The 17,585-nt window shown below is 51.4% G+C and overlaps 1 protein-coding gene across 6 annotated transcripts in view; it reads right to left on the bottom strand.

Annotated features, from left to right (window-relative positions):
• TBC1D22A (TBC1 domain family member 22A) overlaps nt 1-17,585 on the bottom strand; it is a 282,503-nt gene that overhangs the window by 124,750 nt on the left and 140,168 nt on the right. For all 6 annotated transcript variants that reach the window (XM_040490525.1, XM_040490522.1, XM_040490520.1 and 3 more), the window contains one exon: nt 15,468-15,577. In XM_040490525.1, the coding sequence (XP_040346459.1) occupies nt 15,468-15,577 (110 nt within the window). The remainder of the gene's footprint in view (nt 1-15,467; nt 15,578-17,585) is intronic.

Raw genomic sequence — 17,585 nt, forward strand, 5'->3', positions numbered from 1 at the left:
CCCCCCCCCCCCCCCCCCCCCCCCCCCCGCGGGGGGGGGGGGGCCCAAGGACGAGGGCAAGGACGGAGCGCCACGGGAGACCACACTCAGGTGGAGGGGCGTCGTCCAGTATGTGAGGCCAACTGCCCCCTTGGTTCCTGCGACCTTAATTCCTCTGGTCTCCGGTTTTCTCATCTACAAATGAGAGAGGAAGGGCCCCTTCACAAGGCACTGGGGGTACTAAATGAGTCATCACTGTACCTCAAGAACCTGGACCCACCCTTCCACGGTGACACCGGTCACGGACGGTGGTGAAGATGGCGGCTCCCTCCCACAGCCGGGACACGGCGGCCAGCGCTCCCACCGCCAGCCACTCCGAAAACGGGGAAGATGGTAAATGCCCGTCTTCAGCCACTGGCTGGCATTCTGCCAAAACCATGGAGCCAGTAAAAAGGGCAGTGGTCGTCAAGGGTCTGCGAGGAAGAGAGGGTGAAGGGCTGGAGCACAGGGGATTTTTAAGGCACAGAAACCACTCTATGTGATACTGTAATGGTGGACACGTGCCATTAGACATTCATCCAAACCCACAGAATGTCCACCACCAAGAGAGAACCCTGACGTAAACTCTGGACTTTAGCTAATAATAATAAACCAGCATTGGCTTATCAGCTGTACCAAGTACATCATCCTAATGCAAGACGTTAATGCTGGGAGAAGCCGTGTCTGTCAGGAGGTGGTGAGTACACAGGAACGATACTTTCTGCTTGGTATTTCTGTACACCTGAAACTGCTCTAAAACATAAAGTCCGTTAACTCTTTTTTAAGTCTACTAATTTTTAAAAATGCTCAATTCATCCAGAAGAAGGTAGAAAAAAGGAGGAAGAAAAATGAATACAAAATAAAGAGCAGAATAGCAGCCTACACACCAGCCATACAAATAATTACACTGGAAACATCCTAGGAACGTATGTAAACACACTTAAAAAGAGGAAGCAAATCCAGCTGTAAGTAACGAACAAGAAATGCACCCGAACCAAGAAGATGCCGGTACATCACAAGCAAAGGGGTAAGAAAGACGCACCAAGACTAAGACGAAGGATGGCAGAACGGTTGTATTAATATCAGAGGGACTGGGCTCCAGCACAGGGAGCACAACCAGAAACAATGAGGAGAATTTCGTATCAATAAACAAAAATAGGGGCACCTGCGTGGCTCAGTCAGTTAAGTGTCTGACTTCAGCTCAGGTCATGATCTCACGGTTCATGAGTTCAAGTCCTGCATCAGGCTCTCTGCTGTCAGCGTGGAGCCTGCTTGGGATCCTCTGTCCCCCCGTCTGCCCCACCCCGACCTGTGCGTGCGTGCATATGCGTGCACTTTCTCTCTCAAAAATAAATAAAAACATTTTTAAAAAAACAATAAACAGGGTGCCTGGTGGTTCATTTCATTAAGCGTCCGACATCAGCCTAGGTCATGATCTCGCTGTTCCCGAGATTGAGCCCCACATCGCGTTCTGTGCTGAGAGTTCAGAGCCTGGAACCTGTTTCAGACTCTGTGTCTCCCTCTCTCTCTCTCTCTCTCTCTCTCTCTCTGCCATTCACCCACTCAACACTTTGTCTCTCTCTCTCTCAAAAATAAATACACATTAAAAAAATGTTAAGCAATAAACAAAAATAATAAATATAAATTCATCAAGAAAACCTAAAGCCTAATCCTACATGTGCATATCTAATAAATGACATTCAAATACTGTGAAGCAAAACTGAAAAAACTAAAGAAGAGACAAATCAATGGTTGTAGTTGGAAATTTCAAAAGTCTTCACTCAGTAGTGGATAGGAAAAGTAAACAGAAAATCAGCAAAAGCAGAGAAGACTAGGCTAACACTATCAACCAACCTGACCCAACTGACATTTACGGAAACTCCCCCCAACAAAGCAGAGCACACGTTCTTTCCAAGGACACATAAAACGTTAACCAAGGCATACCATGTGGCAGATCTCAAAACAAGTATCAGTAAAGTTAATTATCAATGCTAGGAATGAAAGATAGCACCATAATTCCTCTAGACATTAAAAGAATTAAGAAGTACAGGGGCGCCTGGGTGGCTCAGTCAGTTGGGCATCCGATGTCGGCATGCCCGACGTCGGCTCAGGTCATAATCTCACATCATGACCCCGATGTGAGTTTGAGCCCCACGTCGGACTCTGTGCTGACAGTTCAGAGCCTGGAGCCTGCTTCGGATTCTGTGTCTCCCTCTCTGTGCCCCTCCCCTGCTTGTGCTCTGCCTCTCTCTCTCTCTCAAAAATAAAAACATGTTTAAAAAATTAAAAAAAAAAAGAATTAAGGAGTATTATGAATGACAATATGCCAAGAAATTAGACAATTTCTTTAAAATGACCGCATTCCTTAAAAGACACAAATTTTCAAAATTGACAAGAAAAATAACTAGAAAATCTGGAGCCCTACCTAGAGCAGAAATTGAATTTATAGTTAAAACTTGCCCACAAAGAAAGTTGCAGGCCAAGACGGCTTCACTGTTGAATTCTATTAAATATTTAAAAGAGAAATAATAGGGGCGCCTGGGTGGCGCAGTCGGTTAAACGTCCGACTTCAGCCAGGTCACGATCTCGCGTGATCTCGCGTGATCTCGCGTGAGTTTGAGCCCCGCGTCGGGCTCTGGGCTGACGGCTCGGAGCCTGGAGCCTGTTTCGGATTCTGTGTCTCCCTCTCTCTCTGCCCCTCCCCCGTTCATGCTCTGTCTCTCTCTGTCCCAAAAATAAATGTTGAAAAAAAAAATTAAAAAAAAAAAAGAGAAATAATAGCAAACTTACACAAACTCTTTCAGAAATTATAGAAACACTTCATGAGGCCACCATTTCCCTAATGCTAAAAAAGAAAAAGATGGGGAACCTGGGTGTCTCAGTAGGTCATGACGTGTAGTTTGTGAGTTCAAGCCCCACATGGGCTCACTGCTGTCAAGCGCAAAAGCCTGCTTCGGATGCTCTGTCTCCCCTCTCTTTCTGCCCTCCCCCCACTCATGCTCTCTCTCTGTCTCTCTCTCTCTCTGTGTCTCTCTCTCTCTCTCTTTCTCTCTCTCAAAAATAAATAAAACATTTAAGGGGCTCCTGGGTGGCTCAGTCGGTTGAGCGACTGACTTCGACTCAGGTCATGATCTTGCAGTTGTGGGTTCAAGCCCGCATTGGGGTCTATGTTGACAGCTAGGAGCCTGGAGCCTGGAGCCTGCTTTGGATTCTGTGTCTCCCTCTTTCTCTGCCCCTCCCCAACTTGTGCTCTCTCTCTCGCTCGCTCGCCCTCTCTCTCAAAAATAAATAAACAGGGGCGCCTGGGTGGCGCAGTCGGTTAAGCGTCCGACTTCAGCCAGGTCACGATCTCGCGGTCCGTGAGTTCGAGCCCCGCGTCAGGCTCTGGGCTGATGGCTCAGAGCCTGGAGCCTGTTTCCGATTCTGTGTCTCCCTCTCTCTCTGACCCTCCCCGTTCATGCTCTGTCTCTCCCTGTCCCAAAAATAAATAAAAAAACGTTGAAAAAAAAAATTAAAAAAAAAATAAAATAAAATAAACATTTAAAAAGTTTTTTAAATAAATAAATAAAACATTTTTTAAAAATAAAATTTATTCTTAAATAAAACATTTTAAAAAATTAAAGGAAAAAAAGGAGGGGGTGCCCGCGTGGCTCAGTCGGTAAGTGTCCAACTTCAGCTCGGGTCATGATCTCACGGTTCGTGGACTCAAGCCCCGCGTCGGGCTTTGTGCCGACAGCTCGGACGGAGCCTGGAGCCCACTTTGGAATCTGTGTCTCCCTCTCTCTCTGACCCTCCCCTGGTCACACTCTGTCTCTCTCTCTCAAAAATAAATAAACATTAAAAAATTTTTAATTAAAAAATAAAATTTAATTAGAAAAAAGAAAAAGACATTAGAAGGAAAGTAGAAAACGATATTCCTTGTGAAAAGGGATGTGAAAATCTTTAAATATATATTACCAAAGAAGATCCAGAGACATAGAAAAAAAGCTAATATGACAAAGGGGGGTTTGTCTCAGGAACACAGGTAGGCTTAATAATTAAAAACTAATTAGGGTCCTTTATGACATTAACAGAATAAACAAAAAAATTACATGATCATCTCAGAAGAAAAAGCACTTGACAAAATACCAATTCATAATTTAAAAGACTCAGCAGAGCAAACCAGAATCTGTTGTCCTGGTCTTCTTCTACCAGATCTTAAGAATTCTGTCCTCAACCTCTTATTCCATTATTTACCAGCATTCCTCAAATAAACCAGGGTGCTTATTAAAAATATAGACTCCTTGTCTGTGGAATTTGCACTGTCAGCAACCACCCAAAAAAGGGCATCCACAAAAAGCCAACAGCTACCATCAGACTTAATGCTGAGAGCCTGAATGTTTCACCCTCCCCACCAGTATCTGGGAGGACGTAAAAAAGTTTGCTCTCATCACTTGAGGACCTTGACAATGCAATAAGGCAAGAAAGGAAGAAAAAAAAAAGCCATGTATGTTATATAGAAAGAAGTAAAACTCTCTTTATTTGCAGATGACATGGTTGTGAACAGAGAAACTCCTAAGGCATCTACCAAAAAACTCCTAGAATGACTAAGTGAATTTAGCAAGATCACCAGAAAGGTGTGGCACATTACATTTTCCAAAAGTGACCACGACAGTGTCTCCTATCCCACATGCTCTTTTATTATGTGATCATGCCACTCCTGTATCAAGCCTCCCCCCCTCCCCCCCGCCACGCCCAGGTACCAGATACTCACACGTAAATGGGTGAGCCTTTGGGTGATTCCAGCCCCTAGGCATCAACTTGTGCCGACTTTCAAGTCTTCCCACCTGAGACTCCAGACACTGTGGCACGTGGGTAAGCACTACTTGCCATGCCCTAACTGAAATCCTGACCGAAAGCATCTTGTGGGCAAAATAAATTAGTTCCTTTAAGTCAAGAAATTTGGAGCAACTTGTTACACAACAATACTAGCTAGAAAAGGATGTCAGGTTACAAAACCAATTGTATTTGTTTATACTAGCAGCAAAAACTGACAAACAAAATTGACAAACAAAGCTATACCACTGAAAGGAGCATCAAAAAAAAAAAAAACCCAACCTATTTAGAAACAAATTTAACAAGATACACTGAAAATCACAAAATGTTTGTGAGGATAAATTTTAACATGTCTATCTATGTTAAGAGACTCGATATAGTTAATACTATTAATTCTGGGAAAATTGACATATAGATTCAACATAATCCCATTCAAACCCCAGCTCCTGTTGTTTTTTTAAGGCTTTCTCGGTAGGAAGTGGCTACCGGTAAACTTATACAAAAATGTAAAGGAGCAAAAATATGCGTGACAACTTAAAAAGAACAAAGTTGGAGGACTTTCTCTACTGGACTTTGAGAAAAGCTACGGTAATTAAGACAGCATGTACTGGCATAAAGATCCATTAACAGAACGGAACAGGAAGAGTGTCCAAAAATACACACACACTTACACAATCATGTGATTTGCAGAAAAAGTACCAAAGCAATCTATTTTGGGGGCAAAAAAACTATTTTCAACAAATGTGCTACAGTAACTAGGAAACTAGGATACCCTATATTTTAAAAATAAACTCTGATGCTTCCTCACACCATACAGAAAAATTAAGTCAAGTTAGATGATAAACCTTGAAGTCAAACCAAAAATTATAAAGCTTCTGGAAGAAAAACCTAGGAGAATACCCTGGCATCCTGGGAGTAGGGAAGGATTTTTACTTAGGACACAAAGAAAACAATTACCAAAGAAGAAAAAAATGATAAATTCGACTTTGCCAAAATTACATTTTTCCGATCATGAAAAACCGTTTTCAAAAAAAAAGGAGCGATCTACCACCAACCTGGGGAAAATATGTTCCCACTCCCCCCCCCCACTCTCTATACACACACAGACATATCTTTTTTAAAAAGAATTTTTTTTAAGATTTTATTTTTAAGCAATCTCTACACCCAACGTGAGGCTTGAACCCACGACCCCATGATCAAGAGTCCCACGCTCCCCTGACGGAGCCAGCCAGGTGCCCCGTCCACGCCCGTAACTTCACAGAAGACCGCCATCCGGCACACGCAGAGAAGCCAGAGAAGGACGGTGCTGCTGAGAAGAGGCGCAGCCCGACCTCGCATGTACCGCTGCTGGGTGTGCGGGACAGCAGGGCCCCCTCCGGGGGTCCTAAGTACACCCCCACAGCATGACCCACCACGTCTACCCCTGGGCGCTGACCAAGAGAAACGGAGCCCATGCCAAGCAGGAAGACGTGCCCACGAATGTTCACAGAAAGTGTACTCGCATCAGCCAAAGGCCGGAAACAGCCTCGGCCTGCACCGAGAGGCGGACCGACACACAGGCGGCGATCTCTTCGAACGGGGAACTACTACTTGGTAATTAAAAGGGATGAACTATTCATTCAGGCAACAACACAGATTTTACATTTTTCAATGCTATTGTGAATTGAATTTTTTTTTTAATTTTCATTTCTAAATTGTTTGCTGCTCAATGACTCATTCTTAATGAATCTTCTGCTGCAGCCCAGTAACCAACACAGTCTTCTCTGTTTAATAAACCCTTTCCAGAATGTTGCCAAGAATTCTCAATTTTATCGGCGAGGGCTCTAAAATCACATCTCTCAAGATCCTCCCCCACACGGAGCATGATTCATCTAGTGTTGGAGACAGGAACACGTCGACGTGGACCAGGGCTGCCTTCTTCATTCCTCCCTCCACGGGGCTGGGCACGAGGCCCGCCTCTCCATCCTTCCGCATGACGGCCCTGCCGCTCCTTCCGGGAGAAGATGGAACCAAATCAGGGCCAAGTGGACCGCCTTCCCCTCAGCCACCTTTCCAGGCACCAGACCAGCCCCTCGCTTCCGGGGTTTCCATTGAGCTTAGCTGGGAAAGAACAATGTCCCCAGACCTCTGGCCACCCGGGGCTCTGGCTGTCGAAGCTCATTTCTAAGGATCCTGGGCCACCTTCCAAGCCGGTCATGGGCCCCTCTCCTTCTTGGAGCATGAAGCTCTCCAAGGGCTCCCCGTACCCGCTCTGTTTTCCCGTGATATGTCTGTCCCTTTTCTCCTCGCTGGTGTTCCCGCCAACAGCTGGCGCACAATGGCTGCATTTGAGGGACAGAATGCGCCGCAGCCCCTGGGGCCGTCAATTTCCCTGACACGCTTCCCCCACCTTCTCTCCGACAAGTTCCAGGATAATGCGGTCCCTCTCCCCAGCATCCCCATCACTCCCCCGTGCCACCAACCAGTTCTCAGAATTGAATGATTCTTCCCCAAGGATACAAAATGTAAATGACTAATTATAAAAGGCAACGGTTCCTTTCTACTCAAAAAAGCTGTCCTGTTAAGTAATGAATCCAAGAGTAATAGTGTGACTCCAGGGGAGGCAAACAGGGAAGCCGTAATTCAACAAGTAATAGCTCCAGACAGCCCAGTACCGGTGCTGTTAGTGAGATGGGAACACGGCGGGGGGGACGCGCCTGGGTGGCTCAGTCCATTAAGCATCTGACTTCGGCTCAGGTCATGATCTCACAGTTTGCAGGTTCAAGCTCTGCATCAGACTCACTGCTGTCCACACAGAGCCCCCACTTTGGATCCTCTGTTCCCATCTCTCTCTGCCCCTGCCCTGCTTGCGCACGCGCTCTCTCTCAAAAATAAATAAAACATTTTTTTAAAAACTTAAAAAAAAGAAACAAAAAAAAAGACACATGGGTAAAAGCCCAAGAAGAATTCCCCCAAAAGCCGGGAAGGCCCCCCTGACCGCGTTGCCCCCCAGCAGCTTCCACCAGCAGACAGCCACGTCCGGAACCGGGCCCTGGGCACGGACACCTCATCGTGCCGGAAGGCAGTCCCCTGTACGGAGGTTGCCCATCGGCCCAGAGGGGCTCAGATGGACTCCTATGAGCCACACCAAAAACGCGTCCCCCACGCCTGGCCACCGATCTCAAAGACCGCTGGAAACGCACTCAGTGGAGCCACTGTAAGGAATAATGGCCCACCAGACTATTTTCAAAAAGCAGATCTCTCCGGCCGGCCGCCTCACGCGCGCGGAGAACAAGGCCCACAAAGAGCAAAAACGCAGAAAGGGGTAGAAAAAAGCCCGGCTGTGAAAGAAGAGAAACTGAGGAGGAAAATGAAATAGAGCGTTTCCCTAAATAAAACATCTGATCTTGAAAAGGCGTTTACAATCACAGCTACTGCACGACTGAGGAAGGACCCCGCAGAAACGGTCCCAGCGCTGAGGACAGTCACCACTGAAGCCAAGATACAGAAGAGGCACGCGGTGTCACCCCTGTCTGCGCCCAGCCTGCCCGGGCCACCCTCCCGCGCTGTGGAAACATCCCACGGCACGCTCCACCGGGCGGATCCAAGCCACCCGCTTCACCACCAGACAGAGGATTTCCTCATAACTGCGTCCGCTTCTCGAGACAAAACCATCAGTCAGAGTAACTAGCGGGGTCACACGAGCCGAAGACATCTGCCCAGATGTGCCGACTGTAAACCCAGCCTTCTTTCCACGTCGCATCTCTTAATGGGGTACTGTGAAGGTTCCTCCCCGGGCAGGACTGTTCGTGCCCTGCCTGACGGTTAGTACCCTGATACCTGCCCTGCAACTGCCAGTGGCAACCCCCCCCCCGGCACAGCAACCCCCGAAACACCCAGACACTCCCCAGCGACCCCAAGGAGGCAGCGTGGAACCCCACCGCCCCCACCCCACTGACGGTGCTCACGGCGGCACCACAGCGGACGAGGCCTGCAGAGCCTGCCTGGCGCTCCCCCTGGCCCAGCCCTCCCTGCCCGTCCCGCCGCCACCTGGCCCAACACACCTTCCCTGAGGGTGTTTCTCTTCTCCCAGCACCAATGCCCCACAATAAAAACAACGTCCTCTCGGGGCGCCTGGGGGGCTCAGTCAGTTGGGCGTCCGACTTCGGCTCAGGTCACGATCTCACGGTTTGTGGTTCGAGCCCCGCGTCGGGCTCTGTGCCGACGGCTCGGAGCCCGGAGCCGGCTTCACACTCTGTGTCTCCCTCTCTCTCTGCCCCTCCCCTGTTCACACTATCAAAAATAAATACGCATTTAAAACAAACAAACAAACAAAACATGCTCTCAACAAAACCTAGTGGAAGACACCATCCGTCAGAAACGGGTGAGCAGGAAATGACCTGGGACGACCAAAGTATGGGCCTTTCTCAGAGCTGCCAAAGCCGACCCAGCTGCCCAGCCGTGGACTCGGGCCCGCTCTCCTGTTCCCCAGGGAGTCCGATGAGTCCACTCCCAGCGGGAGCGCCTATCTCCCCACCCGGTGCTCCGTGGTAACAGCCAGCTGGCCGTTTTTATCACGTGCCATGCCTGCTGTAAGAACTCGAGCTCGCTGTGCGTGGAGGTATGATGTTCCACATGTGGCCAGCAGCTCAACCTATTAAGTCCGTGGCGCAAATATGCCGTGATCTTTCAAATTCTCGTCTGCTTGACCTGCCAGTCACTGAGGGGCAGGAAACCTGGAGCCAGGCTGCGAGGGTCTGAAGCCCAACTCTGCAACTTACCAGTCCCACCGTGGGAGACATTCACAGACACGCTGCAGGGAAACTGAGGTAACGAGCAGTTAAATGCAAACAACTCAGACAGCGTCTGACATGGGCAGCGTCTTCTCGCGCTCCTTACACATTTCCGCCTCTCCTCTTCCCCGCCGGCCCTCCACGCACATACTCACAGGATACAGTTATATACACACACACACACAAAATGTCATCAAAGCGGACGTTCAGGATTGCAGCTTCCCGGTAAATTTATCCACTTATCCCTCGGCAGTGATGCTCTTTATCCCAAATAATGCTTTCCACCTTAAAATCTATTTCATCTAATAGCTGCATAAGAGGTACACCACTGCCTGGCTATTATCCTGGTTAGTGCTGACCTGTTGTGTTTCTCCCAATCCCTTCCTTCCTGCCGTCGTGTAATCTTAGGTTTCAGGTGAGGGTCTCATAAGTGGCATAGAGCTGGATCCCTCTCATAATTCCAAGCTGGCCTCACAGCTACTCTCCTCCAGAACACCAAACACGTCCCACCTCATTGTGGCCTCTGCTGTTCCGGATGCAGCCTGTTTCCCATTGAACCGTCTGCCCAAGCGAATCACCTGTCCATCACCGGCTGGTCCTGTAATGTCTTCTCTGACCTCCCGTGTTTAGTGGCTTCACTCGTTTCTCCGGGTGCGGTATCTTAATTCCTCCAGCACCCGTGGGTGCTGGAAAGTTCCCGGCTACCACCAGCCACCCGAGGAGGCTCCCACAGCGTGTTTTCCCATTCCTGAACTACTGTTCCTTCTCTTGTGCCCAAACCTCTCCTCCAAATCCGTGCCCTCTCTCAGTACTGCCCCCGCCCCCACCCCAGAACCTTGTCATTCCATTAACTAATCCTCTCTTCTGCTGTATCTACGGAATTTTGAATATTAACCACGGCAAGTTCGGTTGCTAGAAGTTCTGTTGGGCTCTTTTTTAAAATCTGTTTCTTCGGAGCCTTATTCCTCGTGTCCATTGTTTGAAAGCTCCACATGTTTTGGTTCTGTTCCCATCGCTGTTGTCGACGTCAGGTCCCTGGGGTACATCCCTCCTCCGAATCACAGGGCCAGCTGTGTGTGTGTGGCACACGCCTTCTCGGTCTCGTGCTTTCTCTATCGTGAGCTGGTCTTCAGGGGGCTTTTCTGCGGGAAAACCACGGGGCGGGGAGGCCCCTTGGGCAGCGTTTCTCCAGGGCGGCCAGCCAGGCGTCGTGGTCCCGGAGACCCTTCCAAGTGGTCTCTGGGATCAAAGCCGTGTTCCTAATAACAGCAACGCTGCCACATGCTCTCGGTGAAAAAGATAAATAGAAGGCAATTTCATTTAAGGATGTCCTTGATGAAGTAGGAAAAGTTCTTAATTTTATGATCAATCGCATCAAATCTCAACCCTTGAGTAAACATCTTCTCCAAACTCCACGTGGCAAAGCGGGAAGAACCAGAAAACCAAAAGAATGGTGACTTCTTCCCCAAAAAGCACCTGGTGCAATTATGTGGACTGTGAGCTGAATTAGATACATTTTTCAAGAAACGTCATTTTTTTTTTTAACTAGCTAAAAATGACTAACAGGCAAACTGGTTATTCAAACTTGGGTTTTGGGCAGACATTTTCTCAAGAATGAACAAAGACTATCGCTTCAACGAAAACAATCTACAGTATGTGTTGCCGATAATAACATTTGAGCTTTTAAGCCCAAATCGGAATTTTGAAGAACTTTTATCTGCCGCTCTGGGTTCAACAGGTTCTTCTCATAAGACGTCAGTAAATACAATAAGCGGGAGTTTTTGACGCCATGTCGGGGAGCGTGTTGGCGTCCAGATCTGCACACCCCAGACATCCGACCTTCTCCAAATGGCCAACGTCTGATGTCACAGAACCGCACGAGGGCAAAACATCCGCTCAGAGTGCAGGACAGGCCAATGGATTTTAACGTAACTTGGTACAAAACGTTCACTGATGTGGCTTCCGATGTCACACGGCAGTTACCTTAGGAAGCTCCCACCTGACAAGCCGCGTCACAGTGTTAAAGAGAAAACGTCCACCGTCGTCGGAAAGGACTATGAAAACTCTCCCTCCTCCAACGACCTCCCTGTGTGCGGCTGGGCTGTTTTCACACAGTCCCATCAAAAGCAACGCATCACAACAGACTGAGCACGGAAGCACACGTGAGAATGCCACGGTCTTCAGTCACGTTACAGAGAGTCTTACCACAAAGAAGCACAGTGCCTGTCCTCTAAATAGCTATATTGTGAAAACATTAGTTCATCATAGAGATATGTTACTTATAACAGCATGTAACGTGTTCATCGTTGTTATTTTTGGATAAACTAATAAATATTTTCAAATTATTGCCATTTGAGTTTCTAACACAGTAAGGATTGTGAGAATTAACCCACAGGGGTAAAAGCTCTTTGTGTAATTCAGGACTCTTTAAGACTGAGACACGAGGGGCGCCTGGGTGGCTCAGTCGGTTGAGTGTCCGACATCAGCTCAGGTCAGGATCTCGCGGTCCGTGGGTTCGAGCCCCGCATCGGGCTCTGTGCTGTGCTGACAGCTCGGAGCCTGGAGCCGGCTTCGGATTCTGTGTCTCCCTCTCTCTCTGCCCCTCCCCCATTCATGCTCTGTCTCTCTCTCTCTCTCAAAAATGAATAAACGTAAAAAAAAATTTAAAAAAAGACTGAGACACGAAGCTGGAGAGCTTCAACAGGAAAACTGTGTCACCTCGGTTTCTGGGCAGCACCCAGACTCCCCACGCAGGAGAAGTTCTGTCTTACTTGCACACCGGGCCAGGACAATAACACCTAAACTTTCATGCGTTACCGTGTCTGATAACTCACTTCAAGTTTACCAGCATCCACCGGTGGGGTCATTACTCCTCGTTTCTGGAGGACTCCCCTCACCGAGGAGTCCAGTGACTCTATGCATTTCAGCCGATATTTGCTCAACATCACCCAGCGCCTCCAGGCACGTGCTGGGAGCAAGCGGCGTCTCCTTGGTCCTGGTCTGCCGTCCTCCTGGGGCCAGAGCCCCCATCCCCCACCCCCGGAGCCCCTAGAATTCCGTCCTCCGTCGGCAGTCCTCTGGCCGCACCCCTGGCCACCAGGAGACACATCCCACGGGGACAGCAGGCAGGCAACCGCGTGCGGCACCTGTACAGGGCGGGTGTGTGCCACGCCGTGGCCAAATGCAGAACACAGAGTCTCAGCCCGAGGCCCCAAGGGGAGCCAAACCACCGCTACGTCTCCAGAAAAATGAGCAGATGCGGCGTTTGCCCTCCAGGACCTATCCAGCACGATGGCAGTCATTTCCCGATTCTAGCTGGACACGGTCATACAGCAGAGTAGAAAACCGCAGGCTTCAGGGCTCACATGTGGGTCCCAACACGTGTTCCTTGATCCCCGGCAAGGGACCTCTCTGCGTGGGCTCTCTCAGGGCTGTGACATCGGCTCTGCCGTGAGGCCGAGGACCACCGAGGGCACACTGGGCTGTCACTGCCTCCTCACCCCTGTCCCGCTGTGACTGCCACTGATCACGGGAAGCCCAATCACGGGTGAGGGAGCCACTGCACCGACTTGGCCCAGCGACTCTGCGTCCCTGCAGCCCCTCTGGCACGTGGATTTCGCACAACTTCCTAAAATGCAGCGCACCAAGCGGAGAGCCTGCACTTAACAAAGCCCCACGGTGTTCTCAATGCCCGGCAACCGAGCTGTGAGGGGACGAGAAGGTGCTGGAGGAAGACGGCTCCCGCGTCTCCAGAGAGTGGCGAGCACAGGGCAGGTCCAGGAGCAAGAGAGGGAGCAGGGCAGCGGAAGCCAGTGATGCCGCGGGTGGGGTAGCGACTCCCAGCCCCTCAGGGCGCTGATGTCTCGGTCGGTCCTTCCTCCCGCTCCTGTCAGCTCAGACCCTCGCACTCGTACGAACGAGAGGGCAGGGGCACCAGCACCCACGAAACATTCCCCCGGTCGAGCTGGCCCAACTCAGGGAATGACCCATCTCCCCAAGCCCCCTGGGGCTGGTAACCGGGCCCCTCGACACTGCCCGTGGGAGGGCCGCGTGGCTCCCGTCGGCCTGGGGAGCGTGGTGAACGCATGTGCACAGGCCACCCTTGTCAAGAAGCCCCTTCATCGGACAGCAAGCCTCCGGTGAGAAATGAGAAGCCAGTGTCGCTTCCAGGGTGAACTGACTTTATTTACAAACATAAACAGGATGATCCTGCATTTAAATGGCAGAAATTCCATCCCTCCAGGTCAGAGAAGTGACATTTGAAATCGATAAAGTCTCGCATTATGATTCAATCTCTTTTCGAAAGGGGACAAAAATGTCTTCAGTTTTGGGAGAAAGACCAAAACATGAAAACATCAAACAATGTAGGGAAATGATACATCGACGCTTGGGCCAGAACACGGCAGGCAGGTTTTTCTCCACAAGATGCAAACAAGGCTCCCGGGCCGCAACTGCAGCAGGACCCTCCCCCGCTCTGTCACTGCGCGGTCATCAAAGGTAACGGGAACCCACGCTGTCCGCTCCAGCACAATCATTCTGGCTACTTCACTCAAATTAAGCCTCGGGCCCCGCTCCCGAGGCCCGCCCCGCCCCCCCCCCCCCCCCGTGTGGGAGCCTCACTCGGACCACCTCTAAGCCAGCAGCCGAGCTGAGGCCTCCGCAGGTACGGGCGTCGGGCACGGCGCCGCGACAACGGTCAGGAAAGCCCAGCCCGAGAAGCGCACCCCACGAGTTTCTCTCTTCGGGTGGAAGTGCCCCTACTCAGCTGTGACAGAAGGGGTCCCGGCACGGCGCGCAGATGCCCGCACGGCCTCCGTCCCTGGGGCAGCCGTCTTTGGGATGAACCTAGCCTGTGGGGTCCCTCGGAAAACCTCCAGCAGCTCCGGCCTTTCCCCCACCGCCCCCGTCACCCTCCAGGTCTCACTGCACTCCCGAATCGGGTCCTCAGGAGCACGCGTCTCAATATCCTCACGACACCCCTTTGGGTCTACCCTGCGTCCCACACTGAGCTCCGGGGAGGCCTTAGCCTGACACTCCCGTCCCTCCCCAGGGCGGCGTGCGGCACCCATCACAAAGCACACATCTAGGAAAGGTGTGCAGGCACGCAACGCGCCTGAGACGGGCCGTGGTCCGTGTCCTCGGCCACTTCCTGCGACGCCGAGAGGCCCCAGTCCTCATTCCTGCTCTGCGTGGGGTTCTTCGCCCAAACCACTTTCCCAAAACCACCCCCAGCACGGGGAGACCCACAGCCTTTCTGGCAAAATCCCAGCCATCGGTCTGACAGACACCAAGTCCACAGAGACCCGACCACGGGGGGCAGGCCTCTGGCAGCTTGCGCCTCCTGTGGGACCAGGCCCAGCTGCGGTTCCTGGGACGATCAGACCCCTCAGGGCCAGCTGCTCCTAGGCCCAGGGCAACAGGGGAGAGGCTGAGGCCTAAACCGTGTGCCCTGTGAAGGGCGGGTGGCCCTGAATCCAGTTCTCCGCGTGTGGACGGCGAAACGGCTCACTGAAGACAGCCTACATTTGGTGCCGGTGCCACTGGGCGTCACGGGCAGCAGAGCAGGAAAGAGGGGAGTGTGCGGGGACCAGACTCTGCAGGCGAGGGGACAGCCCCACCCTCTAGGAGCCCTGCCGCGCTCTGCTGCTGGCACCGTCTCCAGATGCAGGCGCGCTCGCACGGGGTCTCTCACGAGCCGTCACCCCGCAGAGGGGAGACACGCCCGGGTGTAGAAAGGGAGGCCTCCGAGGGGAGCAGCGGCCAAGCCGGGCACGGAGGCAGGTGGCAGGCCCAGGGCTCCCGGTGGCCCTGGTTTCAGACCGGAGCAGAGTCGGCCTGGGGTCCGGGCCGGCAGGGGCTCACCTGAATACCGTCCAGCAGCCTGCTCATGCACCAGTACGTGTCGGCCTCCACGTTACGCAGCACGTCGGTGGGCACGCGGGAGACGTCGGCGGCATCCACGTCCTCCTCCTCTGTGGGCCGGGAAGCATGGAAAAGACAGCGAGCGGTTAACCCATGGGACACACACCACAGGGCGGGGCAGGGGCAGGGGCGGGGGCGGGGGCCGGTCTGAGACCCAAGGTAGGGCCGGGGCCCATTTGTCCCGCTCCGGCTACACGCCTCCAAGTGTTCCCCCTCATCACCTACTGGTTCTCAATTTTAACACCTAGTTAGTTGCAGGTAATTAATATTCTGAGTCTTCTCCAATTAATTAACATAATTAATATATTGTAAATTATTGCTTCTCAGGCATTTTGCATCCTAATCAGAGAGGGCCTAAAATAGATTACTTACTCCTGACACAGATTTGAAAGTTTTCTCATAAGATGTTTAAAATCCTGCTTCTCACACAGTCACATACTCATTAGACAATAATTTCTCTAAACCCTGGTCTCCAAGGTTAGAGTTTCCAAAGCCATGCTGGACGGAGGCCCCTGTGCTGCAGGCGAACACCCAGGAAGCAGCGGAGGACGTGCGTGCAGAACAGGGGACGGTGCTCTGAGCAACCTCTCTCTTCGAGGGTAAAAAACCCAGAGAGAAAATTTAAACATGGGGCGTCTGGGAGCCTCAGTCAGTTAAGCGTCCAACTTCGGCTCAGGTCACGATCTCACGGTTTGTGAGTTCGAGCCCGCGTTGGGCTCGCTGTCAGCACAGAGACCACTTCGGATCCTCTGTCCGCCCCCTCTGGCCCTCCACCACTCACACGCTCGAGCACTTGGTGCCTCCCTCCCTCCCTCCCTCCCTCTCTCTCTCTCTCTCTCTCTCTCTCAAAAATAAAGATTAAAAAAAAAAACTTTTAAAATGCAAAACAGATGCCTGATTGAAATGGTTTATCAGAAGTTTGAAAGGACTAATTTCAGATCCTTACAAAAACTGCTATCCTCCAGCATGAAACTCCTAAATGTTTCAAAAATTGAGTATTCTACTTTTTTATTTACTTTTGTTTTATTTTGCCAACATGCACGGCATCTTTGCAAGGCAAATCTTTAAGAAAAGAAGCAATTCCACCGAGAATATATTTAGAAAGTTCTAAGTGGGCAGAAATGACAATAATTATAAGAGTAATAATTGCTAACACCTGTTGAGCAGCTGTTGGCCGCCAGGCGCTCCTCTCCGCTGTTCACGCGGACGAGCTCGTTAACCTCCGTCACCCGTCTGTTATCACCAGCGCTGCACCCTTGGAAACGGGGCGCAAACAGCGGGCGCAGCCCAGAGCCCGCGTCCACGAACCCCCACGGCACCACCATGCCATGCTCACTCCCAGAGGGCGCCGGGGCTCACGCTGCACGAGGCCTCGAGCAGCGGCTCCTCGGAGGCTCCCTGACACCGCCTCGCCTCGCGCCAGAGCCACTGGAGCCACCCTCCTCTCGCTCCCTGCTCGCAGTGACACGCACGATGGCAAAAACAGGCCGGGGGGGTCCGGGTGCCAAAGCCCGGCCAGGCCCTCCACGCGGGCCACGCGAGTCTCCACAGGCAGGCGCCACAGGGTTCACGCTCATGAGGACGCGTCCTGGCCAACCGTGCTCTCAGTCCCCGGGGCGCCCAGGAGCACATGTGTAGGGACTGTGACCAGACGGTCACTCCGTCCCCCTCACCCATTCAACTCCCTCGCTCATTCAACAAGCCCTTCTGTGTTCTGGTTGGTTTGGGGTTTATTTTATGGAAACGCGGTTCACGTACCATAAAATCCACCTTTTTAAAGCACATGATTCAGTGGGTTTTAGCGTACTCCCAGAGTCAGATAACTGTCACCATCACATAATTCCAGAACATTCTCAACCACCCCCAAGCAAGCCTATATGCAGGCACTCCCCCAGCGCCTGGCAACCAGCAATCGGTGCCTTGCCTCCGTGGGTCCTCCTGCTCGGACATTTCAGGTAACGGGACCGCACAGCACAGGGGCCGTGTGTCTGGCGTCCATCACTCAGCACCGGGTTCCCAGGGCGGATCCAGGCCGCAGCCTGTGCCAGCCTTCTGTTC

Source organism: Herpailurus yagouaroundi, unplaced genomic scaffold (genome assembly GCF_014898765.1).
Source record: "Herpailurus yagouaroundi ecotype Mexico unplaced genomic scaffold, PumYag 182, whole genome shotgun sequence".
Classification (NCBI taxonomy): domain Eukaryota; kingdom Metazoa; phylum Chordata; class Mammalia; order Carnivora; family Felidae; genus Herpailurus; species Herpailurus yagouaroundi.